General features: G+C 41.8%; 1 protein-coding gene across 2 annotated transcripts; it reads left to right on the plus strand.

The window, feature by feature from the left end:
* The first annotated feature begins 332 nt into the window (after positions 1 to 332).
* cetn3 (centrin 3) lies at positions 333 to 27,883 on the plus strand. Of its 2 annotated transcripts, none has more exons than XM_070866780.1 (5): positions 333 to 437; positions 9,012 to 9,147; positions 13,546 to 13,660; positions 16,677 to 16,868; positions 27,407 to 27,883. In XM_070866780.1, exons 1-5 carry the CDS (start codon positions 421 to 423, stop codon positions 27,448 to 27,450), a joined length of 504 nt encoding a protein of 167 aa, XP_070722881.1. In that variant the 5' UTR covers positions 333 to 420; the 3' UTR covers positions 27,451 to 27,883. The 2 variants fall into 2 exon arrangements, with proteins under 2 accessions (XP_070722881.1, XP_070722890.1); XM_070866789.1 differs by lacking the exon at positions 27,407 to 27,883 and adding an exon at positions 19,195 to 19,346.

The following is a 27,883-nucleotide window of genomic DNA, read 5'->3' on the forward strand; positions in this document are numbered from 1 at the left end:
GTTGTGCCGTTGAAATGTTTCTGACTAATGATCCTTGCCTGCTAGTGTAAATGGGACCAAATCCCAGCCTACCAGAAAGCGGACTGCTGTGTTCACCCGATTTGCCATGCCCGACTTCCCAGCTGGCACCTGATTGGTGAAGGGGAGGGCACTTTACGCCTCGCCCCCTAATCCCAGCCGCGCGCCCGCCGTGGCCTCTGGGTAATAACCGTCACTCCTCGAGCTGCCACTGACCGAATGCATCGGTGGGCAACATCCTTTGATTGACAGCGCAGTTAGCCAATCAAAGCATTGGCTCGTCCGACTGGCTTATAATAGGCGGCAGGTGGCCGGGGTTGCCCAATCGGCGCTGGGGAGAGGCGGTGCTTGTCGGTCGCCCAGGTATTGTGTTGTTGAAGCGGCGAAGGGTCCACTGCTGCAATGAGCTTGTCGCTGAGGTATGTGAGCTGTGCGGTTCGCTGTTGTTACTGGAGCAGTAAGTAACGGCTTCGCTAGTTCCTTCCGGAGGATTGTGGTTAACGGTGATACTGAAGCGCCGGCCCCTTTGGGTGGCCTGTTTTCCCCAAATCCTGGGGCTGCGGCCTCTCTTCGCGGTGGCCTTCAGTCCGAGAGCTGGGGCAGTGCGGCAAACCCTGGAGCTGCCCCGCAGTGCCCTGGCGAGGAGGAGTCTCCTGTCTTCCCCGACAAAACGACATTTTCTATTCATAAAGTTCCTTTAACGTAGTAAGAGTAGGGGAGTTCTCCCCGGTGTCCAGACCAATATTTATCCCTCAATTAACATGGAAACATAAAAAATAGGTGCAGGAGTAGGCCATTCGGCCCTTTGAGCCTGCACCACCATTCAATAAGATCATGGCTGATCATTCACCTCAGTACCCCTTTCCTGCTTTCTCTCCATAACCCTTGATCCCTTTAGCCGTAAGGGCCACATCTAACTCACTCTTGAATATATCTAATGAACTGGCATCAACAACTTTCTGTGGCAGGGAATTCCACAGCTTTACAATTCTTTGAGTGAAGAGGTTTCTCCTAAATGGCTTACCCCTTATCTTTAGACTGTGACCCCTGGTTCTGGACTTCCCCAACATTGGGAACATTCTTCCTGCATCTAACCTGTCTAGTCCCGTCAGAATTTTATGTTTTTATGAGATCCCCTCTCATTCATCTAAATTCTGGTGAATATAAGCCTAGTCGATCCAGTCTTTTGACATATGTCAGTCCTGCCATCCTGGGAATCAGTCTGGTGAACCTTTGCTGCACTCCCTCAATAGCCAGACTGCCCTTCCTCAGATTAAGAGACCAAAGCAGCACACCATACTCAAGGTGTGGTCTCACCAAGCTCCTGTACAACTGCAGCAAGACCTCCCTGCTCCTATATGCAAATCCTCTTGCTATGAAGGCCAACATGCCATTGGCCGCCTTCACTGCCTGCTGTACCTGCATGCCAACTTTCAATGACTGATGTACCATGACACCCAGGTTTTGTTGCACCTCCTCTTACTAATCTGTCACCATTCAGATAATCTGCCTTCCTGTTTTTGCCACCAAAGTGGATAACCTCACAATTATCCACATTATACTCCATCTGCCATGCAATTTTCCTCTCACCTAACCTGTCCATGCAGCCTCTTGGCATCCTCCTCACAGCTCACATTGCCACCCATCTTAGTGTCATCTGCAAATGTGGAGATACTACATTCAATTCCTTTGTCTAAATCATTAATATATATTGTAAATAGCTGGGGTCCCAGCTCTGAACCTTGTGACACCCCACTAGTCACTGCCTGCCATTCTGAGAAGGACCTGTTTGTTCCCACTCTTTGCTTCCTTTCTGCCAACCAGTTCTCTATCCATGTCAATACATTACCCCCAATCCCATGTGCCTTAATTTTTCACACCAATCTCTTGTGTGGGATCTTGTCAAAAGCCTTTTGAAAGTCCAAATGCACCATATCCACTGGTTCTTCCTTGTCCACTCTACTAGTTACATCCTCAAAACATTCTCGAAGATTTGTTAAGCATGATTTCCCTTTCATAAATCCATGCAGACTTGGACCAATCCTGTCACTGCTTTCCAAATGCGCTGCTATTATCTTTAGTAATTGATTCCAGCATTTTCCCTAATACTGATGTCAGGCTAACCGGTCTATAATTCTCTTTTTCTCTCTTCCCTCCTTTTTTAAAAAGTGGTGTTACATTAGCTACCCTCCAATTGATAGGAACTGATCCAGAGTCCACGGAATGTTGGAAAATGATCACCAATGCATCTACTATTTCTAGGGCCACTTCCTTAAGTACTCTGGGATGCATCCCAATTAGGCCCTGGGGATTTATCGGCCTTCAATCCCATCAATTTCCCGAACACCATTTCCTGACTAATAAGGACTAAAACAGATTATCTGGTCATTATCACATTGCTGCTGCGTTTCCTACATTACAACAGTCACTATTCTTCAAAAAGTACTTTATTAGCTATAAAGCACTTTTGCGAGGTGTGGTCGTGGAAGGTGCTATATAAATGCATTCTTTCTTTCAAACACACTGGTTACATCTTAATGCCTTCTGGGCAATAAATCTGCCTTCCCACTTGTTGTCCAAATAATTTTTTTTTTTTAAATTGCCACACACTTGGCATTGGGTGGTGGTTCAATGTTTAGTCTTCCATACTAAAACACAAGTACTGTACAAATTATTATGCTGGGGCACTATGGGAAGCCTTTAACTGAACTATCGGTGAAGAAAACAACTTTTATCTTTAAGCAGAGCAGGTATATGTTTTCCTTCAAATGAAGTAGTAATTTCTCTCTTTTTAAAAAAAAAAAAAACAAAAAATCCCCACAATTCATACCATTACACAACTCAAGTTCATCCATTTCTCCCATGGCATTACTTTTCATTAATTAAATCATCATCATGGGTGGTCCCTCGAACGAGGATGAATTGCTTCCACGCCAAAAAAGGATGAGTTCACAGGTGTTTCAATGAAGGACCTAACTTTCCAGATCCCGAACTACATCGTGAAGGGTGGAAAATGAAGGACCCAATGTTCCAGTCCTGAACGCCAATTGAGGGGGTGGAAGATGCCTGTGCATGGATTTTTTTTACGTGTGATGACAGTTGCACATCAGCCACCACACGGGCTTGACCGAGCTAGGCCTTTATCTAGTGGTAAGGGTTAACCAGAATGACTGGAGACCTACTCTGCTGCACTGACCTAGTGCGCACACATATCGCAGTGTTGCCCCTGGGCCCTCTGCTCTTCAGGGACCCGTACACTCATTCTCTGCACCTCCGCCACGATCTCTCACCCCTCCACCACAAATGACCCACTGCTTACAGCTGTGTTGTTGAAAGCTGCTCAAAGCTCAGGCTGCACCCCCTGCCCCACACAGTCAACAGTAATGAGAAAGCCCAGTGACTGTCACACAAGGGACTGAGAGCTGACATCATGCTGTAACTAGATCAAAATAGCACCAGAGTACAAGTTACCTCTCCACTCTCACTTGGAACTGCATATAGTTACATAGTGATGTCTCTCTCTGACCCTCCTAAGCAGCTGTATGTTATTGCAGCTGGTGGTATATGTAGTTCATCTTTAAACCTCTTTCATTTGTGAAATCTTTCTTTTTAAAAGCACAATTAAACTCAACATGAACATCTACATCTTTATCGTGATCTGCACAAAAAGATCCTGAAACACTAATGGGGGAAAAAATTGCAGAGTAGAAATAGCAGGATAGCTCAGATGAATATGTGGCTTGAGGAGTGGTGCAAGAGGGAGGGATTCAAATTCCTGGGACATTGGAACCGGTACAAACCGGATGGTCTGCACCTGGGCAGGACCAGAACCAATTTCTAGGGGAGTGTTAAACTAATATGGCAGGGGGATATGAACCTATGCAGGGAGATAGGGGCAGAAGCAAAAGATAGAAAGGAGAATAGTAAAAGTGGAGGGCAGAGAAACTCGAGGCACAAATCAAAAAGGGCCACATTACAGTAAAATTCTCACCAGGCAAAGAGTGTTAAAAAGACCAGCCTGAAGGCCCTGCGCCTCAATGCGAGGAGTATTTATAATAAGGTGTATGAATTAACTGCGCAGGCAGCTATTAACGATTATGATATAATTGGGATTACAGAGACATAGCTCCAGGGTAACCAAGGCTGGGAATTCAACATTCAGGAAGGATAGACAGAAAGGAAAAGGAGGTGGGGTAGCCTTGCTCGTTAAAGAGGAAATTGACGCAATAGTAAGAAAGGGCATTAGCTTGGATGATGTGGAATCTGTATGGGTACAGCTGCGGAATACCAAAGGACAGAAAAATGGGAGTTGTGTACAGACCACCAAACAGTCGTCGTGAGGTTGGGGATGTCATCAAACAAGAAATTGGGGATGCGTGCAATAAAGGTACAGCAGTTATCATGGGCGACTTTAATCTACATACAGATTGGGCTAACCAAGCTGGTAGCAATGCGGTGGAGGAGGACTTCCTGGAGTGTATTAAGGCTGGCTTTCTAGACCAATATGTTGAGGAACCAACTAGAGAGCTGGCCATCCTCGACTGGGTGTAATGAGAGAGGACTAATTAGTAATGTTGTTGTGCGAGGCCTCCTGGGGAAAGAGTGACCATAATATGGTAGAATTCTTTATTAAGATGGAAAGTGACACAATTAATTCAGAGACTAGGGTCCTGAACTTAAGGAAAGGTAACTTTGATGGTTTGAGCCGTGAATTGGCTAGAATAGACCGGCAAATGATATTTAAAGGGTTGACAGTGGATAGGCAATGGCAGACAGTTATTACATGGATGAACTTCAACAATTGTACATCCCTGCATGTAGTAAAAATAAAAAGGGGAAGGTAGCTCAACCGTGGCTAACAAGGGAAATTAGGGATAGTGTTAAATCCAAGGAAGAGGCATATAAATTGGCCAGAAAAAGCAGCAAACCTGAAATTTAGAATTCAGCAGAGGTGGACAAAGAGTCTAATTAGGAGGGGGAAAATAAGTGAGAGGAAGCTTACAGGGAACATAAAAACTGACTGCCAAAGCTTCTATAGATATGTGAAGAGAAAAAGATTAGTGAAGTCCTTTGCAGTCAGAATCAGGTGAATTTATAATTGGGAACAAAGAAATGGCAGATCAATTGAACAAATACTTTGGATCTATCTTCACCACTAAGGAAGACACAAATAACCTTCCTGAAATACTAGGGGTTCGAGGGTCTAGTGAAAAGGAGGAACTGAAGGAAATCCTTTATTAGTCAGGAAATTGTGTTAGGGAAATTGATGGGACTGAAGGCCGATAAATCCCCAGGGTATTTAAGGAAGTGGCCTTAGAAATAGTGGATGCATTGGTGATCATTTTCCAACATTCTGTTGACTCTGGATCAGTTCCTATGGACTGAAGGGTAGCTAATGTAACACCACTTTTTTTTTTTAAAAAGGAGGGAGAGAAAACAAGGAATAATAGACCGGTTAGCTTGACATTGGTGGTGGGGAAAATGTTGGAATCAATTATTAAAGATGAAATAGCAGTGCATTTGGAAAGCAATGACAGGATCAGTCCAAGTCAGCATGGATTTATGAAAGGGAAATCATGCTTGACAAATCTTTGAGAATTTTTTTGAGGATGTAACTAGTACAGTGGACAAGGGAGAACCAGTGGATGTGGTATATTTGGACTTTCAAAAGGCTTTTGAAAAGGTCCCACACAAGAGATTCGTGTGCAAAGTTAAAGCACATGTTATTGGGGGTAATGTGTTGACATGGATAGAGAACTGGTTGGCAGACAAGAAGCAGAGAGTTGGAATAAACGGGTCCTTTTCAGAATGGCGGGCAGAGCCTAGTGGGGTGCCGCAAGGTTCAGAGCTGCGTCCCCAGCTATTTACAATATATATCAATGATTTTAGATGAAGGAATTGAATGTAATAGCTCCAAGTTTGCAGATGACACTAAGTTGGGTGGCAGTGTGAGCTGTGAGGAGGATGCTAAGAGGCTGCAGGGTGACTTGGACAGGTTAGATGAGTGGGCAAATGCATGGCAGATGCAGTATAATGTGGATAAATGTGAGGTTATCCACTTTGGTGGCAAAAAACAGGAAGACAGAATATTATCTGAATGGTGACAGATTAGGAAAAGGGGAGGTGCAATGAGACCTGGGTGTCATGGTACATCAGTCATTGAAGTTTGGCATGCAGGTACAGCAGGTGGTGAAGAAGGCAAATGGTATGTTGGCCTTCATCGCTAGAGGATTTGAGTACAGGAGCAGGGAGGTCTTACTGCAGTTGTACAGAGCCTTGGTGAGGCCACACCTGGAATATTGTGTTCAGTTTTGGTCTCTTAATCTGAGGAAGGATGTTCTTGCTATTGAGGGAGTACAGTGAAGGTTCACCAGATTGATTCCTGGGATGGCAGGACTGACATGAGGAGAGACTGGATCAATTGGGCTTGTATCCACTGGAGTTTAGAAGAATGAGAGGGGATCTCATAAAAACATAAAATTCTGATGGGATTGGACAGGTTAGAGGCAGGAAGAATGTTCCTGTTGCTGGGGAATTCAAGGACCAGGGGTCACAGTCCATGAATAAGGGATAAGCCATTTAGGACCGAGATGAGGAGAAACTTCTTCACTCGGAGTGGTTAACCCATGGACTTCTCTACTGCAGAAAGTTGTTGAGGCCAGTTCGTTAGATATATTCAAAAGGGAATTAGATATGGCCCTTGCGGCCAAAGGGATCAAGGGGTCTGGAGAGAAAGCAGAAAAGGGATACTGAGGTTGAATGATCAGCCATGATCTTATTGAATGGTGGTGCATGCTCGAATGGCCTGCTCCTGCACCTAAATTCTATGTTTCTATGATCTAGGCCCTTGCTTGGTGAGCTTCTGATGATGTAATATGAAGGAGTATGGAGCACCACACTTCATTCATTAAATTGGCTAACTAGCAGCTATGACACTAACTGCAATCATAACCAGAACCATATGATTGTCCATCCCTAGTTGCCTTTCAGAAGGTGGTGGTGGGCTGCCTTCTTGAACAGCTCCAGTCCCTTTGGTAAAGGTGTTCCCACAATGCTGTTTCCGTGGGATTCCAGGATTTTGACCCAGTGACTGTGAAGGAATGGCAGTATAGGATGGTGTGTGACTTGGAGAGGCTCTTGGAGTTGATTGCGTTTCTATGCACCTTGATGTCATGGGCATCTGAGATTAATGTCTTGTTTGTCATTAGCTGTTTAATTGAAATCTTTGTTCAAGGTTTTGGTAGAGATATGCCTGGCTGAGAAGCTGACTCACCTTCCATAATGGCATTCTATTAAGACCAAAAACGACAAAGAAATTGCACTGTTATCAGTGACTCTTAAGGTGGCTCTTTGGGTTGTTGCAACATGCATACCAAATCGATTGAAGGCAGTCACATAGGCCGAGCTTTTTTTGCCACAAATTCACCGCATAGTTTGGCCCTGGATCTTGCATGTACTTTTGAGCTCTGAATTATTAAAGGTGTATTTGGACAAACATGTTATAAAGCACAAGCTTAAGTTATATTGGTGGTTTGCTGTCATTAAAGAAAGACCAGAGTCTGTCACCTCTGCTCAGCATCATCCAAAATAACTCTGTTAAAGCTAAAGCTGTCGTTCATCAGAAATCCCCTGGTATCAATTTAAATTAATTGTTACAGATGCCCAATCTTCCAATCAATACCTTTTGAGATTTCTTCTTGAGCCATGTATTGCATTAAGCAAACCCATCACCATATCCAAAAGGTTAGTCCATTGCTCACGGTAGAGGGTAGAGTTGAAAAGCATTGCTATTGTCGGCCATTGGCATGAGTTGAGCAAGCACTGTCAGTCTAAAGTGACTGCTGACTAGAGTACCAGTGAATAAGAACATAAGAATTAGGAGCAGGAGTAGACCATACAGCCCCTCCAGCCTGCACTGTCATTCAATAAGATCATGGCTGATCTTCACTCTCAACTCCACTTTCCCAGTCAATCCCTTGTTTCCCCTAGAGTCCAAAAATCTATCTATCTCAGCCTTGAATATACTCAACTTACAATCATACATTATTCTAATTATTGTGGGCTCTTAACACCAATCCATTGTTCAACCCACTGAGCTCCTCTGGAAACTTTAGCTGGGTAGGACTGTGGAAAAGTTTTATAGATTTGCTTATTTTTTTAAAAGCTAAATGAAGCTATATTCGCTTATTTCTCTTTACAGATGCTGACATGCTGTATATTTCCAGCATTTTCTGTTTTCACTTTAGACTTCCAGCATTTGCAGTCTTACAATTTATTATCTTAACTAAATGGATTTAAATAAATCTTTTAAGGCAAATTATGGTTGACCACTAATTCCGTCACTTTGATTTATTGTACAGACATTCTACATGCATCTACCAAGCAACTATTTTAAAAGCTTTAATTCAATGCATGATCAGAAATTTCTGCTTAAATACAGGTTAATGTGTATTGGGCCTCTTGCGCATCCCATATTTAATTGCTCCACCATTGGCAGCTGTGTCTTCAGCTGCAGGGACCCTAAACTCTGGAATTCCCTCCTGAAATCTCTCTGCCTCTCTACCCTTCTCACCTCCTTTAAGACACTCTGTAAAACCTACCTCTTTGACCAAGCTTTTTGCCATCTGCCCTAATATCTCCTTGTGTGGCTCGGTGTCAAATTAGTTTGATAACACTCCTACATTAAAGGCACTATATAATTGCTAATATGTATGTAATTCTATGTATGCCAAAAAGTCAACTGTAATGATTGTTGGGTTGACTCATTGCTAATTTGTGGAAATAAGAATTTGGTTAACTATTGTGCAAAGTATGGGTGGGAGGGCATGCGGACAATTTCTTTAGCAATCAAATGATGCATAATAGTGACTGAACTGAAAAAAAAACGTAATTTCTTTGTGTTAAACAGGTACTAAATAAATGTTGATGTGGGTTAAACTTTGGTTTTGAGCAGCCATTTTTCAAAAGTTTAACTTTGTTACCCTGTTTTTCAGAACAGAGCTTGCCATAGACAAGTCAAAAAGGAAAAAGCGACGAGAATTGACGGAAGAGCAGAAACGGGAGATTAAGGAAGCCTTTGATTTATTTGATACAGATAAAGATAAAGCAATAGATTATCATGAACTGAAGGTGAATTTTTGTTTGAATCCATTCTTGACAGCTGAGTACATTGTGCATTTTTAGTACTGTAACTGTATATTATCAACTTGTTTGACTTGATGTATCTACAGTAATCAGCTGCTTCAGACAATTGGGAATAATTAGTTTGCTGTGGGAAATACATTTTGTAGAGTTGAGTTCACTGTTGGTTTTATAACAGCCCAGGAGGAAGCATTTCTTGCTACTCATTCTTGCAGTAATACTAAAAAAGTAAATACTCGAGTATAATCTGTAACTGTCATACTGATTCATTTGCCAATAACTAGCTGCCTGCAATACATATATATCTTTGACAGGTAGTTCAATGCAAAAGTATTAATATGGGTTTGAACTGCAAAGAAAATGAGTTAGTTATGTAGACAACTGCAAGCTTTGCAGTCACTGTCCCATGTTCAATTCTGACTTTGGGAGGAGTAAGCAAGGATATTGAGTTAAACAAGGTTAAATTGAATTAGCAGGACTTTGTGCACAGGTGGAATCTTCAGGAATTTTTTTTTTTTGGGGGGGAAGGGTAAATCATCGAGGGTCTTAATCAATATGTTGCTACTACCAGCTTCTTTCAGCCGTTACGATTCAGGACTCTCACTTGTGCTTCATCGGCAATAAGGTCCATGCTATTAAGGGGAACTTGTCATTTCATCTCTTGTTTTGGGTCTGCATCATGGTGTCTTCTATGTTTGATGAATGTTCTGGCACGATCAGGCTCGGTGGCAAGTGAGTTGTCCATACCAGAGGCGATGGTAACGATCAACCGACCAGTGCAATAAAAACAGAACATTCTGGAAATACTCCAGGTCAGTCAGCATCTGTGGCGAGCGAAATCGTTAATGTTTCAGGTCGATGACCTTTTACCTTTTTGTCAGAACTGAAAGTTAGCAATATAACATGTTTTAAGCAAGTACAGATGTGGGGGGCAAGGGAAAGAGGAAAGAACAAAAATGTTAGGTCTATGATGGGATAGAAGGCAGGAGAGATTAAAAGACAAAAGGAATGATGGTGCGAGGCAAACGGAGATGGTGATGGGACAAGTAAAATAACAAAAGATGGGTCTAGAAGAGGTGTAAATGGGACTAGCAGAATCATAAACAGCTGCCATCTGGGAAATTGGGGGTAGAGGTTATGATCTGAAATTGCTGAACAAGTGCCTAATAAGATGTAGTGCTGTTGCTTACTTTGAACTTCATTGGAACAGTGTAAGAGGCCTAAGTGGGAGTGGAGTAAAGAAATAGAGAGAGAGAGGCGACCAGAAGCTTGGGATCCTGCTTGCGAACTGAAGGAAGGTATTCCGCAAAGCAGGCATCCAATCTGTTTGGTCTCCCCAGTGTAGATAAGACTGCATTGTGAGCAGCGAATACAGTATACTAAATTGCAAGAAGTACAAGTAAATTACTATTTTACCTGGAATGAATGTTTGGGGCTCTGGATGGTGGGAAAGGAGGAAGTAAAAGGGCAGGTGTTTGCATCGCCATGCATCATCCATGTTATCTCTAACTTTCGTTTTCAGCTCTGACACAGTTTCATCAACCTGAAATGTTAACTCCATTTCTCACCATAGATGCCTGACCTGCTGAATATTTCCAGCATTTTCTGTTACTTCAAATTTCCAGCATCTGTAGCATTTTGCTTTTCTATGACCAGTGCAATGGTGGTTGATTAGTCAGGTTGCATTCTGTTTCATTAAACTTTTTTCCTGAGGTTTAACTTTTTTTAGTAGTGTGCAAAGTAATCACGTGTCAAATCCATCAATTAAAATATTAATTCCATTGCTGCATATCTACATTTGAGGCATATTTTACTGAATTTTACCAATGCTTTATAGAGCATAGCTATTCTGACTTGTGTTCGATTTCCATATGTGGGAGCTCGCAAGTGCGGTGCACCTACGGCAGTCAGTAGAACAGTTCCCAATGGAGGAAATCATACTACCTAAGTAAGAGAATTATCACTGATTCTGATCTTTGGATCATCTATTATGAAGATAGCTGGAATGATCACATCCAAGAATTTGCACGTTCATCTTGTTCCAGCTGATCTGCAGAACAAGTCTAGATGCCTCTTGATCAGCGATTCATAGGGCTTCGGAGAGGGTGTATCCCGTTTCAGCCTCGGTTTCTATATCATTGGAATTTTTGGCTCTATTGATGAACTTCTGAGGTAGTACTCTGGGTGTGGATATGAGCTGCTCTTGGCTGTATTCCCTCCATCACTCTTCGGTCATTACAATTGGTCAGTTGGTCTCCATAGGCAAGTATTTTTTTCTGCAGTCTTGCATAATCATCACAGCATGTGTTTTTTGGGTATTATTTGGTTTGCTGTTTCTACCTCTTCCAATAGATGTCAAGTAGGCCTCCTAGTCTTTCTCAATGGCTGTCTTAACTCCTGAACTGTGGTTTCTAATGGACCAGTTCTTTTGTAATCTATGGCAAGAGCTACACTTTGGAGATATTATCCATCATGCCTGCTTGCCCCAGAGCACCTAGGGTCTGGACAGAAGGTTCACTCTACCTGTATGGTAGAGCATCTGAGTATTCCATGTACCTATCTGTATCTGACTGTTGGTCATAGTATTCCGTCCTAATTAATTTCTACTGGTAGATTATGCAACCATTTATACAAACCAATTTTGATTGGTTGGCCCGATGGAATGGTCCCATAATCTGTGGCACTGATGACGGTTGTGGAATTGGCCATTTGGGCCTTTACATACTCTTCTTAATGAGTATGCCCAAGTCAAATCATCCATTGCTGACTCCAGATATGACCTTTCTACTTGTGTAGCATAGTTCTGTGCTGCTTCTGTTCTGCACTGCTCTTTCCTGTTCTGCACTGCCTGGTGCTGTGACTAGTTATCGTACTAGAAAACTCCAGGCAGGATGCCGAACACTAATGATTTATGTAGGTATTTTTATTGTTAAATGTTTAACAACAAAAGACTAGCTTCCAAGCTTCAGTTTCTTAACTATAAAGAAAACAGTCACCGTAGTGTTTAAATACAGAAAAATTGTGCTCCTTAGTCAGTTGCGACATTTTATAGGATGGCTTCCAATATAGGGATTCACTTATCTGTAGTCTTTCAAATAATCAGGTTTGATTGCAAACAATATAGTGTGTATATTGTGTTTAATTGGAGTTTAGGATGAAATAAAACATGAGTTATACAGCAAAAACATGACTGACAGGTAGACGGTACTGGACCTGATCGGACAGAACTCTCTCTCTCTCTCTCTCTCTCTCTCACCGGGGTCCACTCTTGGAAGAGTGTTCAACCACTTGATCAATTCTCAGGAGCACCACTTAACCTTTAAAAGTTCCCCTGAACACAAGGTGGCTGGCTCTCTTTCTTTTTCTTTCCCCTCCCCCCCCCCCCCCCCCCCCCCCCCCCCCCAAACTATAGTCCCTTGTCTCATCCTACCTTGCCCAGCCAGTGCATTTTTCAGGAAAGGTGGGTGGGGGGGGAAACCTTGGGCCATTAAATGAAAGGCCCCAGGCTAGAGCTGTCTGCCTAACCAGCCACTATCTCACCTTAATCTAACAGTCTGTTCCATCCTGAGATGAGACCTTAACTCCCATTAATCCCTTTTATTCTAGGTCCTTTATACTAATTAACTTTTAATTATTTTCGTAAGACGTTCTGTTAAACAAACTCCAAATTCTACCAAGTCAAAATCCTAAACTTGCAGATGACAGCTCAGCCTGACCAGGCCAAGGTCATGCTATGGGCCCCTATGGGGAATGTTATGCATCCTCTAATCTAACCAATTAAAAACACTCCCAATTCTCATCCAAGTTTTTCTCGGAAAACAAAACTTATACAATTCCAGTAAGACACAACCCTTACTTGTCTTGACAAGAAACATACAATCATTTAAACACTATTATTCGCATCGCAGTTTCATTCGCATAGTCAGTCATATGTTATCCCTAATTTCTAACCGACTCTTAAATTAAATAGATATTAAGGTACCTGTGTTGTGTATCTTAATTGCATTTATTTTACCATTTATGTTGTGCAAGAAGTTTCCAATCTTTGGGTCATGGTACAGTGCAGAGTATGTGCCACATTACAAATTAAATTACTTTGATATAGTTGTTGAAGGTCATATGATTACACATTTAGGTGGCATGACCTGATGAGAGTATGGGTCATTCCTACACTTTGCTCATGAGGTGAAAGATGCCGTTTACATTATGTTGAGACTGTAGTAGGCACATGTGATTTTTTTTTTTCAATTGTGCACTCTGCTAGAATAATGGGAAAATAAAGTTGGTCAAAATCAACGATGAAAATATTAGCATTGTAATGTCAATTCTAAATATTTAGAATTATTTAAATATTGAATATTTGTGTATTTTCTACTGCCCTGTTAGGTTGCAATGAGAGCACTGGGGTTTGATGTAAAGAAGGCTGATGTATTGAAGATACTGAAAGATTATGATCGAGATGGCACTGGCAAAATTTATTTTGAGGACTTCAATGAAGTTGGTAATTATGCTCACGTATTGTTTACTGTTGCTTAAATCTTTGTGGAGGTATGTTTTAAATTGTAATCTGGAGAGTTTAGGTTTAAACTCTAGGTGACACAATTTTCACATTTCCGTCATAGTACTTGGATGCGCTGCTCTCGTTTGGTATGGGAGGGGCTGGTGAAGAATAAAGCATTATTTTAAGCAATCCATTAATTACTTAAGATGACTAATGTCATGTTGCTCAACTGTACCATAGTGTGGTAGCATGTACATTCTATTTTACTTCCCCCAGATACAAAATCATATTTTCCCATCTTTCCATGTTATATTATGTAAAATTTACAGCACGGAAACAGGCCATTCGATCCAACTGGTCCATGCCCGTGTCTATGCTCCACATAAGGCTCCTCCCACCCCTTTGCCTAATCTTATCAGCATAACCTATTCCTTTCTTCCCTTAAATGCATCAGGGACACATTGGCAACAACGTTGCTGGAGGTAGAGTTTAAGGTTAAGCTTCTGATATTTTGTGGGCTATTAAGGACACAATTTGTACTGCAAGTGCCCAAGAATGCTGCACTGTAACTCCCTCATGACAAGTTCTTGATCTTTGAAGGGTATCAAGTGGATAGAAGCAAAAGTCAAGTCTCACTTGGAACAAGGGAGGGGGGTGGGAGTTCAATGTAAAATTATCTCTTGCTTTTCCCAAATTTCTCATTATTTAAACTTCCAGCATTTTGTCCTACTGGAAATATGGTTGCCATTCTTCTAGATGTGTATCTATAATGTGTATTATAAAATCTTGTAGCACAGAAGGAGGCCATTCGGGCCATCGTGCCTGTGCTGGCTCTTTGAAAGAGCATTCCAATTAGTCCCACCCCCCATGTTCTTTCCCTGTACCTCTGCAATTTTCCCTTCTCAAGTATTTATTCAATTCCATTTTTGAAAGTTACTATTGAATCTGCTTGATCTGAGATTGATTGGCACATATGCAATCAAACACAAGAAGGTGCAGAGTTGGCGATAGAAGGTGAGCAGATTAACAGACAAAGGGAGGTCACGTCAGAGAGGAGCAGAACTTTCTTGCGGTGGACATTCCTGGAGAAATGGCAGAGAATTAAACAATACCAATAAACAGCAAAATCTGACTGTTCTGACATCCAAATTGTAGTGTGTTAAACAACTGTTTAATTTCTGAATACATTTCGTGGAGCCAGTTATACTCCCCCCTCCTAATTCTGCTTGACCTAAATAGTTAATTTGGTCTTGAGTCCACATGATCATCATCATGGGAGAATGATGAGTTACCTCAAAAATTGCAACTAGTCAGGATTGGGAGACAAAGGAATATCATTAAATGATACTGTACTTTTGGTGGCGGAACATCAGTGGCAGGTCGGGGCCGTAAAAGGAGTGGTGAGCGGCGGCCCTGTCCAGTGTGGCGGCCCCGACCTACGTGGGAACATTAGCGGCAGGTCTGGGCCATAAAAGGAGCATACCACTGCAAGGTACAGCGTGAGCCGAATCAGGAGGGCGATGACTTGGAAGGCGACTGGATTGGACGTCACCAAAATCCAGGTTGCTGATTGGAGCGGTGAGGTCGGGGTGCAGGAGCGGCGAGTGATTGTGGAGCGACATGATCGGGGCCCAGGAGAGGAGTGAGTTCGGGGCCCAGTGGCGGCGATGGCCCAGAGGCAGCACGGGCTAGCCCACACTGCAATATGTGTGCGTACTAAGTCTGTGTAGCAGAGCTGGTCTCCAGTCGTCTTGGATAATCCTTGCCATTGGACCAAAACCTAGCTGTCAAGCCCGTGTGGTGCAAAGGCCACCACACGTTTTTTTTTTTTTTAAATCCACACACCGGCATTTTCCACCCTTCAATATGTAGTTTGGGACCTGGAATATCAGGTCCTTCATTGAAACACCTGTGAACTCATCCCTTTTTGGTGTGGAAGTCCTTGATATGAGGGACCGCGTGTGTGTGTCATTCTGATGTACCTTTTTAGAAAAGTGGAATACTTGGATATCAACTAATGTAGACTACCTGGGTTTGTACCTTAATTCAATAGTGTTTTTCCACAGATAAAATCTTGCAAGCCCACACTTGAAACTGTAATGTTAAAATTCCCTCCTTTTTAATGACATCATTATACTAAAATGGCAGTGTCATTTGTACTAACTGAAATGCTGCCGTTTCTCTGACTCTCCATTTTCACATGACCTATTGCTGATTGGTCCCCTTGGAGGATAAGCCACACCCTGAAGTTCTTCTGGAATGTGTAACTGGAACTGCTCAGCCCAAGTTCTGAGTGACTTTCCAATTTGTAATTTGATCCATTTTGACCAGAAGCCAGAGGGTAGATCTCCTCAAAAGCCACCAAGTTCCAGCCGAAGTCCATTACCCCAGCGTAAGTGCATCCCTCTGCCAGCTGAAGACCCTTACCCACGTGCAAGACCCCCCCCCCCGAAATAGATGGGGCAATGTGTGTGCATTGTTAATGGATTTATTGGGTATGAAGTGAATAGTGACAGAGTCGTAACTTCTGGATTTCATCCATTTCCCCCAATAATGTCCCTTGTGACACACGCACTGAGCTTGCACACACCAGGGGGTTGAAAGAACGTGATCTGTCTTCTGAGTTCCCTCTTTCCCCTCTGATTTCCTCCCCCCCCCCCCCCCCCCATCCACCTGTTTCTCTCTCGTTCGTCTGTCTCTGATCTCTGTCTGGCTCTTGCACGTGCTGGCTGGCTGGCTCTTCTCCCCCCCCACCACCAGCAGATGCTTGTGGGTGGTTTGCGCTCTGCTCAGCGCTGCAGGTGACACGGATGATGCGTTCGGCTGCTGCTGGATGGATCGGAGGTAACATGGTGTTGGACGCATGCGCAGAAAAACATTAGTAGAAATAGGGGTGGGGGCTTTTTGGATGATATCAGGAGACGCATGCGCAGAAGGGAGACTTGGTACAAATAGTTACTCCGTACTTAAATTAGTCTTGTATTTAATGTTATATAATGTATTTTTTTCTGATTAGTAACTGACTGGATTTTGGAAAGAGATCCACAGGAAGAGATGCTAAAAGCATTCAAACTGTTTGATGATGACGACTCTGGTAAAATCAATCTTCGAAATTTGCGTCGTGTTGCAAGAGAGCTTGGTGAAAACATGAGTGATGAAGAGTTACGTGCAATGATTGATGAATTTGATAAGGATGGAGATGGAGAAAGTAAGTAATTATTTCATTTTTAAATAAGTCACTACAATAATATATTTAACTTGTATGGATAAAAATGGCACTAAATATCCATTTTTCATGATTTTGTTAATCTTTTTGTGTATTCTGGCAAGATGCAGAACTTGTTTGTTTTTTATTATAGTTTGACATTTTCATTGCAGGTGCAAGGTTGTGATTTTTTTTTTTTAGTGGCTGGTAAGAGTTACCAATGAGGTTGGCGAAAGCTTCAAATTCACTTAGTATTTGACATTTCAAATGAGAGGCACATAAAAACATTGGTGTGACACATATTTGGTTTTTATGAATAGAACTAACATAGTTGGTAAACCTCAATTCTAGGAAAATAATGTGGGTCAAAGGTAATCTGCTATGGTATGAAAGAACAGTGTTCAGATCTTTATTTGACTATGCTTTCGGGGCCTGCTGAGCTGAGGCCAATGAATCCATTTCAGGGAGGTTATCTTGGTAAAATCGTAGAAATTACAGCAGAGGAGCGAGACTTGAGCTATTGAACTGTTGCTAGCTCAACTAGTATTATTTACTCTTAAACCCAGTTCCTGGCAATTTTCCTATACATTTTTATGGTTACTTTCAAATACTTATCTGGTTCACTTCAAATAATCGTGTAGTCTCTGCCTTAGTAGTCAATTGTGGTTTTAAAAAAAAAAATTCATATTCTAATAATCTGTAAAATTCTAATTTCTTCTAAAACTGATAATCCTTACTATGTTTTCACCAGTTGGCAAATCCTTAAGAATGCAATCTTTCACTATTTAGCCTCTGAACTCTTAACCTATGTTTTAAAAAAAAAAGCCCCACTTTTTCTAGCCTTTGTTCTTGATGTAATATAATGGCCCGGATTTTCTGAGGCCTATGACCGCATAAGTGCCCCGCAAGTTCCAGGTTTCTGCATGTGATGCGTATGCACGAAAACCGGAACTTGCGATCTGTCAAGAATCATCTTGACCGATCATGCGCATCCCCAGGAAATAGACATTTGCTGGCGGAGAGTTACGCTATTTGCCCTACTGCCCAGCAAATGCCCATGAAACTCTTGAGCCTGGGAAAAGCAAATGCAAGGCCTTTTAGCACACTAAGGGTGAAAATAAATATTTAAAATGCAATTTTTAATCATGTTAACATTCACAAACCTTTTTGGTCACTTTTTTAAACTTTAAAAAAAATTAACTTTGTTTTAAATATTTAAGTTGTATTTTAGTTAATTTTAAAGCGTGGTGATTTTTTAAAAATGTCAGTGTTGTGTACATTTTCTTTTGTGATTCTTATTAATCTTATGGGGATTCCATATGTAAATGGAATTCCCTTTCTGATTGACTGGGCTGGCCCACGTGATCCCAGGGACGCTTACGAACCACATGCGCCTCTGGGATATGTGGGATGCGCGTAGAGGCCCAGGAGCGCGAGTCCCCGTGGATCCAGGACCATCTGGTAGGTTTGTAGTTTTATTGCCGCCACAAAATCTAATTCCTGGTACCATTCTAGTAGTCTTAAAATTGGGTGCATAATTGCATACACTCCTAGTTAGGGCCTGGCCAATCTCTTTGTGTAACTTCAACAATCTTTTCTTTGCTTTTCTTTTTTTCTTTTTTTTTTAAAAAGAGCTTTGGCGTAGAGTTGCACCAGTCTTTTTGGACATTGATCTGTGCCAGCGGCATGACAATGCCATATTGGACCTTGCTGTTTTTATGTTCCTGGTTGCTGCCAGAAATCAACATTGGATCAATTTAAATGTCCAGAGAAGCTGCAAAATTTGAGAAAAGCTATAGAAAAGCATAGAAAATAGGTGCAGGAGTAGACCATTCGGCCCTTTGAGCCTGCACCTATGTGGAGCATAATGCTGTGCAGTTTTTCCAGTTCTACAGCGGCCTAACCAGTGGTTCCTATTTTTTAAAAAGGGACAGCTGGATGCTGACTAAGAAATCGTAGGGAACTTTTTTTTAACGTCTGTGTAACTGGCAGGAGCACTGCTGTGTGCAACTGAATCCCGCTCTCACCCCTTTTTCCCCGCCCTGCATTTTTCCTCCAATTTCTCCCAACCAGAAGTTAGAGGGCTGTTTCCAGTGAGGCAAACAGCCCAAATTGGATTTCTGTCATCTGGTGAATTACCTCTGGAGGCACGATTGGTGCAAGTAACCCTGTAGAATGGAAACAACTTGGCATCGGTACTGTTGGAGGTACTGAAAGCTAATTAGGAATGTCCTTTCACTGGAGGTCTCTGACTGACTGAAACTTACTGATGTCTCACTCCACTCTACCTATAAACATTGTGTATTTTTGTCATTACTATCCTGTGCAGATCTTTCAGCAAAATCAAGGAAAATTTAGCAAAAAGACTGTGGTCTCTGGGTCTCCTTGGATGTAGAGTGTAATCTTGCTTGCTTTGACGACAAAAAAATCTCATATCACCTGATGAAATAACCCTCTACAATGGTGCTTTGAAGATATTTTTTCTCCTCGTACCTCATTGTAGTGATAACAAATATTTAATAAAAATGTTCTTAAAAACAATGACTTTTCAACATATAACTGCAATTTTTTAACATTTTGCTTTATTCTTCAGTTGAATATGCCGGTCTTGTAGGCAGCTATAAGGCATGACATGAGGAGGGGCATGGCCATGGAGGGATTTTAAAATCGAGACATTGTTTGTTTAATTTGGAGCCAGTGTAAATTACTAAGCAGAGGGGAGATGGGTGAACGGGACTTGGTGCAAGTTTGCACACGGGCAGCAGAGTTTTGGATGACCTCCAGTTTATGGAGGGTAGAACTAATGAGGCTGGCCAGGAGTGTATTGGAATAGTCCAGACTAGAGGTTATAAAGGCATGGATGAGGGTTTCAGCAGCAGATACGTTTGAGATTAAGGTGGAAATTAGATGTCTTGGTGATGGAAGGTATATGAGGTAGGAAGCTCAATTTGTGATCATATATGACGCCAAGGTTGCGAACAGACTTGGCCAGTACAGTTGCTGGGGCGAGAGATCTAATCAGTGGAAAGGGGACGGAGTTTGTGGCTTGAACCGAAGACCATGGATTTGGTCTTCCTGATATTTAATTGGAAGAATTTGTTGTACTCCATTGCTGGATGTCGGACAAGCAGTCTGATCGTATAGAGATGATGGAGGGTTCGAGAGAGCCACAACTGAGTATCCTCAGCGTACATATGAAAACTTGCAATGTGTTGCTGCACCTCGGTGACATCTGGCATCTAAATGATAAAAAGGAGGAGGCTAAGAATATCCTTGGGGGACACCAGAGGTGGTGCAGGATCGAGAATAGAAGCTATTGCAGGTGATTCTATGGTTACAGTTGGAAAGATAGGAATGAAATCAGGCGAGTGCAGTCCATCCAGCTGGATGACAGTGGAGAGGCATTGGAGCAGAATTCTGTGGTCAACCGTGTCAAAGGCTGCAGACGCAGGATGAGGGGGATAGTTTACCTTTGTCACAGTCACATAAGATGTCATTTGTGACCTTGGTAAAAGCAGTTCCAGTACTTTTGGAGGGATTCAAACAAAGATGGGCATGGATTTGGGAGGTGACAACGCATTCAAGAACTTGAGAGGAAAGAGCGGTTGGAAATGACGGAGGGGTTAAGGGTTGTTTTTTTGAGGAGCGGGGTGATGATGGTAGATTTGAAGGAAGGTGGGACAATCCCTGAGCGAACAGTTAACTCCTTCATTCCTTTAGCGATATTGTTAATACTTCTGCTGAAGGAGTGCTTGTAACTGGAAGCTTGCATCAATAACTAGTACAAACACTTACAAATATTAAAATAGAAGTTGTCAGGAATGGGAAGAGAAAATTTGGGGCACTGAAATTGATGCAGACAAAATTGGTAAGCTATTGCAAAAAGGAAATCAAACTGTGGAGATGGTACATAAAGAAACAGGAATGTGAATAAAAGGTAATTAACAAAATTTAGAATTACAAGATGGAGAAAATTTAAGGGAAAAATAATACCGAATGCTAAATATTCTGTTCCTTTTTTCCTGAGTAAATAAACATATTTGGCTATTGCATTAAAATAAAACTCTGTTTCTCTCCAAGTCTATTAAAGTTCACCAGTTTGTGATTTCACTTTTTTAAAAAGTGGTTTCACCCAAAATTGTAATTCATAATTGATTCACTAATGGATTTGTTGCCTTACAATTGTAAAAGTTTGTTCTAGGACATATAACATAATGGTCATTGTGGCATCATGGATGGTCATGTGGTTAACGTACTCAAGTGCTAGGCACATGTAAAGACACTTATGTATGCTGCTGCACAATTGTTGTTGTTGAACTGAATAATCTGTAACTGATGCAGCGGGAGGATCGAGGCCCAGATAAAAGGGCGCGGAGAGTCTGGAGAAGCAACAAGGAGCGGAAGGATTGAGGCCCAGATAAAAGGGCGACAGCAGTTCGGGAGGAGCCAGCTGCTGTCGGGGACAATGTTTTTAAAAAATAAAAACATAATCGAAGTGTGATGTCACAGTTATAGGAAACCGTTGGCATTGTTGTAAGTAGGAACTGGCAGTAAATATGTGATCTTTATTATCTAAGGAGAGCCAGTTAGTTAATTTGGCTGTTTGCTGAGTAGCAGCTGGGTGTGTTTTGCTAGGGTTTAGAATTTAGTTGTACTTGATAGTTGCGAGTGTAACTAGAGGGATGGCAGGGCAGCTCAGTCCCGTGGATTGCACATCCTGTGGCATGCGGGAAATCCTGGCTGCTTCGCGCAGCTGGGATGACCACGTGTGCAGGTGTCTCCAGCTGCACCAACTAGAGCTGTGTTTTGGAACTTGAGCGGCAGCTGGACTCGCCTGCGGTGCATCTGCGAGACTTGAGCTATGTGGATAGCATGTTTCTAGAGGCGGTCACCCCACAGCTTAAGAGTGTGCAGGCAGAGGGTTTGGGTGACCCCTGGACAGAAGGAGGACTAGGCAGGTAGTGCAGGAGTCCTCTGAGTCCATCTCGCTCTCCAACTGGTACTCTGTTCTGGGGAGGGAGGAAAAAGAATGGAAGAGCTACAGTGGTAGGGGATTCCATAGTCTGGAGCAGACGTGACTCAGATGGTATGTTGCCTCCCTGGTGCCAGGGTCAAGGATGTCAATGAGCAGCAGCAGGGCATTCTGGGGGGAGAAGATGAACAGCCAGAGGTCGTGGTCCACATCGGTACCAATGACCTAGGTAGGAAGAAGGATGAAGTCCTGCAGGTAGAGTTTGGGGAGCTATGAGAGAGATTTAAAAAGCAAGACCTCAAAAGGTAGTAATCTCCAGATTATTCCCAGTGCCACGAGCTAGTGAGTATAGAAATAGGAGGATCGAGCAGATGAATGTGTGGCTGGAGAGATGGTGCAGGCAGGAGGGCTTTAGTTTTCTGAGGCATTAGGACCGCTTCTTGGGGAGGTGGGACCTGTACAAGCCGGACGGGTTGTACCTCAACAGAGCTGGGACCAATATCCTCATGGGGCGGGGTTGCTCGTGCTGTTGGGGAGGGTTTAAACTAGCTTGGCAGGGGGATGGGAACCTGAAACTAGATTCAGTAGGGAGAAGAGTAAAGCTGGAATTAGAAAGCAAAAATAAAAGTGAGTTTGAAGGAGAGAGGAAACGAGCAGGAAAAAAGGGTTTTTAAAAAAAAAAAATTTAAAGGCACTTTGTCTAAATGCACATAGCATTTGTAACAAAATAGATGAGTTGACGGCACAAATTGAGACAAATGGGTATGATCTGATCGCCATTACAGAGACGTGGTTGCAAGGTGATCAGAATTGGAGTTAAATATTCAGGGGTATTTGACAATCCTGAAGGAGAGACAGAAAGGAAAAGAAGGTGGGGTAGCTCTATTGGTAAAGGATAGAATCACTGCAATAGTGAGAAACTATATTTGCTCAAATGATCAGGATGTTGCACCAGTTTGGGTGGAGATAAGGAATAATAAAGGGAAAAAGTCACTGGTGGGTGTAGTCTATAGGCCCCCTAACAGTAGCAACTCTTGGTCGGATTGTAAACTAGGAAATAGTGGGGGCTTGTAAAAAGAGCAGCAATAATCATGGGTGATTTTAACCTCCATGTTGATTGGACAAATCAAATTGGACAGGGTAGCCTTGAGGAAGAGTTCATAGAGTGCATAAGGGATGGGTTCCTTGAGTAGTATGTAATGGAATCAACCAGGGAGCAGGCTATCTTAGATCTGGTCCTGTGTAATGAGACTGAATTAGTAAACAATCTCCTAATAAAGGATCCCCTTGGAATGAGTGATCATAGCATGATTGAATTTCAAATTCAGATGGAGGGTGAGAAAGTTGGACCTCAAACCAGTGTACTAAACTTAAATAAAGTAGACTACAAAGGTATGTGGGCAGAGTTGGCTAAAGTGGACTGAGAAAATAGATTAAAGTGTAGGATGGTTGATGAACAGTGGTGTACATTTAAGGAGATATTTCACAACTCAAGAAAAATATATTCCAGTGAGGAGGAAAGGGTGTAAGAAAAAAGATAGCCATCTGTGGCTAATTAAATAAATAAAGGACGGTATTCAATTTAAAAACAAGGGCATACAGAGTGGCCAAAACTAGTGGGAGGACAGAACATTGGGAAGCTTTTAAAAGCCAGCAAAGAATGACTTTAAAAAAAAAAAAAAAATGATTAAGAAAGGGAAGATAGACTATGAAAGTAAACTAGCGCAAAATATAAAAACAGCAAGAGTTTCTATAGGTATATAGAAAGGAAAAGAGTGGCTAAAGAAAATGTTGGTTCCTTCGAGGACGAGACTGGGGAATTAGTACTGGGGAACATGGAGATGGCAGAAACTCTGAACAAATATTTTGTATCCGCCTTTACGGTAGAGGACACTAACAATATTCCAACAGTGGATAGTCAAGGGGCATATAGGGGGGGAGGAACTTATCACAATCACTAAGGAGGTGGTAATCAGTAAGAAAATGGGACTAAAGGCAGATAAATCCCCTGGACCTGTTTGCTATCATCCTAGGGCCTTAAAAGAAGTAACGGCAGGGATTGTAGATGCATTGGTTGTAATTTACCAAAATTCCCTGGATTCTGGGGAGGTCCCAGCATATTGGAAAACTGCAAATGTAATGCCCCTATTTTTTTTTTAAAACAAGGAGCAGACAAAAAGCAGGAAACTATAGATCAGTTAGCCTAACATTTGTGGTTGGGACGATGTTGGAGTTCATTAGTAAAGAAGCAGTAGCAGGACATTTGGAAACGCAAAATTCGGTCAGGCAGAGTCAGCATGGATTTATGAAGGCGAGGTCATATTTGACAAATTTACTGGAACTCTGAGGATGTAACGAACAGGGTGGATAAAGGGGAGCCAGTATTTGGACTTCCAGAAGGCATTTGACGAGGTGCCACATAAAAGGTTACTGCGCAAGATAAAAATTCATGAGGTTGGGGGTAATATATAAGCATGGATAGAGGATTGGCTAACTAACAGAAAAGAGTCGGGATAAATGCCAACCAGAGAATAACCAATCAGTAAGTAGTGGGATCAGTGCTGGGACCTCAACTATTTATAATCTATATTAACGACTTCGAAGAAGGGACCGAATGTAACGTAGCCAAGTTTGCTTTTCCTCCCATCTTTGTAGAGTCAGCAATGTGTGAGGAGGATACAAAATCTGCAAAAGGACATGGACAGGCTAAGTGAGTGGGCAAAAATTTGGCAGATGGAATATAATGTTGGGAAGTGTGAGGTCATGCACTTTGTCAGAAAAGAATCAGAGCAAGATATTATTTAAATGGAGAAAGATTACAAAGTGCTGCAGTACAATGGGACCTGGGGGTACTTGTGCATGAAACACAAGGATAGTATGCAGGTACAGCAAGTGTTCAGGAAGGCCAATGGAATCTTCCCCTTTATTGCAAAGGGGATGGCGTATAAAAGCAGGGAAATCTTGCTACAGCTATAGTGTATTGGTGAAGCCACACCTGGAATACTGCATGCAGTTTTGGTTTCCAAATTCACAAAAGGATATAATTGCTTTGGAGGCAGTTCAGAGGTTCACTAGGTTGATTCCAGAGATGAGGGGGTTGACTTGAGGAAAGGTTGAGTAGGTTGGGCCTCTACTCACTGGAATTCAGAAGAATGAGAGGTGATCTTATCGAAGCGTATAAGATTGTGAGGGGGCTTGACCAGGTGAATGCAGAGAGGATGTTTCCACTGATGGCGGAGAACTATAGGGCATGATCGTGGAATAAGGGGCCGCCCATTTAAAACTGAAATGAGGAGAAATTTCTTCAGAGAGTTGTAAATCTGTGGAATTCGCTGCCTCAGAGCTGTGGAAGCTGGGACATTGAATAAATTTAAGACAGAAATACAGTTTCTTAAATGATAAGGAGTTTTGGGGAGTGGACACGAAGTGGAGCTGAGTCTATGATCAGATCAACCATGATCTTATTGAATGGCGGAGCAGGCTTGAAGGGCCATATGGCCTATTCCTGCTTCTATTTCTTATGTTCTTATAATATATTTTTGCAGGAATTTCTGTATAGGTTATCTTGCATCTGCTTTGACCTATCAATTCCAAAGTTCACATTTATAATCGAAACTCCCTATTGCCAGGCTGCAATTATATCCTCCCCTGTTGAATATGCTGGACATCACTGGCAAGGGATTTAATTGCAGCATGACCAGTTTACATACTATCTTCATAATGGAAAATGCCTAAGTTTGAATGGAAATATTAAAATTTGGACATAATGTATTACTTTAAAATGGGGCCTGAATTACATATGCGTGCCCTGGTCCAATTATCCCTTGCTTGCTCACTGAAGGCTGCACTTGGTCTTTATTTCCTACGTGCAATACCATGGGAAATCAACAAGTATAATTTAATTGTGCATTGTGGAACAAAGGTATCTGCACAGCAAGAGAAATGTCTATAGGATCTGAATCATGTTTGGATTTTTGGCAAGTGGTTTTTGAGTGGCTTAATTTTCCCAGTATATGCTGATTAGCTCCAATGTTCCCAAAATCTTTTTTTAAACTACATCTTTGTTTTTTTAAGTTTCCTTCATTCAAATAACCAGCAACCAGCACACAAGTAACCGATCAAATACTGCCATGGTTTTGTCCAAAGTCCTTGCTGGTTCCTCATCCATCCAACTATATACACTCTCAAAAAAAAAAAAATGTATACAAACCAGAGTTATGTGGTAGGGAGGGGAATGCCTGTACTTGCCTATAAGCATACCCATTACCTCGGATGCTTTAGACAACCTTCCCTTGTTTGGGCATTTTTGAACCTGCTTTCTGCTCCATTTTCTGGAGCTTGAATCCTTAAGCTGGCCTTGGTCCTGATATTTCATGGACTCCTATGTGCATGATCAGAGCGATGTCTTTCTTGCTGTCTCCCAGAAATGAAATTGTAATATAAAACCACCTATGGCTGTCCAGTGGAGATGGGTTACAGCGAGCTCTGTCTTGAGCTTAAGGGTTTGGCATCTTACAAGAGAGACCCAGCACTAGCTCTAACCCTGAAGTATTTAGGCATGTGTTATGAACAAGTTCAGGAGGAGGAAGGATTTGACAAATCTACTTCAAACTCTCCCGATTCTAGCCCAGTTACACATTTGAAACCTTGACTTCCCATTTTCTCACTTGCAAGTGTTGCAGTAGTTGCTGGACAGTCTCTCTTGCCTTGTTGTGAACCTTGGCCTTGCAAAGAAAAAATGGACATTTAGTTCACTGGTAGAGAAATATGTACAAGAGCCATACAGAGATTGACCGACGTACAGAAGAGGAAAACGAGACTTGCATAAAGACTGAGGGGTAAGTAACTAGGACACCACAATAAAATAAATGTAACTTGGGAAGAGAGAGAGTGTGATGCACAAAATTGGAAAGTAAAAGATGAACAAGACATTTGGAGACAGAAAATGAATTTTGGTTTTCTCCATGAGCATGTTTAATTGGCTAGTTTAGGGATTAGTTTGGTTACCTTTTTGTTTAGATAGACTCTTCTGCTAATGTTGCTCTATAACTTGGCTCCTCAGAAGTATGCAGCAGATGCCTCCAGGTTTCATTGTGTAATATTGATAGAGGTGAGGAATTCAATTATGTGTAAATGATTGGGGAGAATCTGCATCCTGGCGCCTCTGGTACAGCATGTAATTTATGTGTTATGCTAGACCGATCACTTGATCGGTTCAAGTTTGGAAATAATGGGAAATTTATATCTTCTTGGTGACCTTGTGATAGGAGACTGTTGTCCCCCAAAATTTTGTGAAGCATAAGTTTTGTAACAACTTCATGATTGGGGCTTGCGGAAAGACTGAGCAGAGATGTGACAAACCAAGAAAATGCAAAATAAAAATGAACTATGATTTAAATAATTTGCCGTTTATAAACCATGCAGGTCAGCACAGCACATCAAGTAGCTGGGTTGATGTTGAATTGTTCCTGTCAACTAGTTAGTCCAGAACCTCTTGATTTTACTTACTTTTGTAACAAATAAAAATAAAAAACAATTCTACATATTTTACGTATTTTATTGTCCTTAGTTAACCAGGAAGAATTCATTGCTATTATGACTGGAGACATCTAACCTTTTTTGGAGAAATTACTGCAGAAGTATTGAACAATTTCTTGATGTTACGGCTTTTTAGTTGTCTCTGCCCAAGCACTGCATAAGAGGAAAAAGAAGCACAGAACACTGAGGATTGCTACTCAATGTCCTCAGCATAAAACCAAACCAATGTATTGAATATTGCTCCTGAAAGAACTTTGAATTTAATTTGTCATTATTCCCAGAATTGTGTATATTTGCCTTAGCAGCTTGGTATTTGTAAACTGTTTAGAAAGAGAGTATTAAATGTAATTCTAACTTTTTATTTTTCTGTCATTTACTGATGACCTTGCACTCAGTCCATTCCTGTTGATATTTTGATACCTTTTCTGTGATTTTTTTATTTTTTTTATTAATGCTACTGTTTAGTATGTTGCAGGTAGTCTTTCATTAATAAAAATGATTCACAACA

Source organism: Pristiophorus japonicus, chromosome 1, assembly GCF_044704955.1.
Source record: "Pristiophorus japonicus isolate sPriJap1 chromosome 1, sPriJap1.hap1, whole genome shotgun sequence".
In the NCBI taxonomy this organism is placed as follows: domain Eukaryota; kingdom Metazoa; phylum Chordata; class Chondrichthyes; family Pristiophoridae; genus Pristiophorus; species Pristiophorus japonicus.

Bases quoted from the DNA above. Each gene is read 5' to 3' on its own strand.
- cetn3 (XM_070866780.1), top strand. The intron at 13,661-16,676 runs GTAATTATGCTC...TTTTCTGATTAG, and splicing joins TGAGGACTTCAATGAAGTTG to TAACTGACTGGATTTTGGAA. The intron at 16,869-27,406 runs GTAAGTAATTAT...TATTGTCCTTAG, and splicing joins TAAGGATGGAGATGGAGAAA to TTAACCAGGAAGAATTCATT.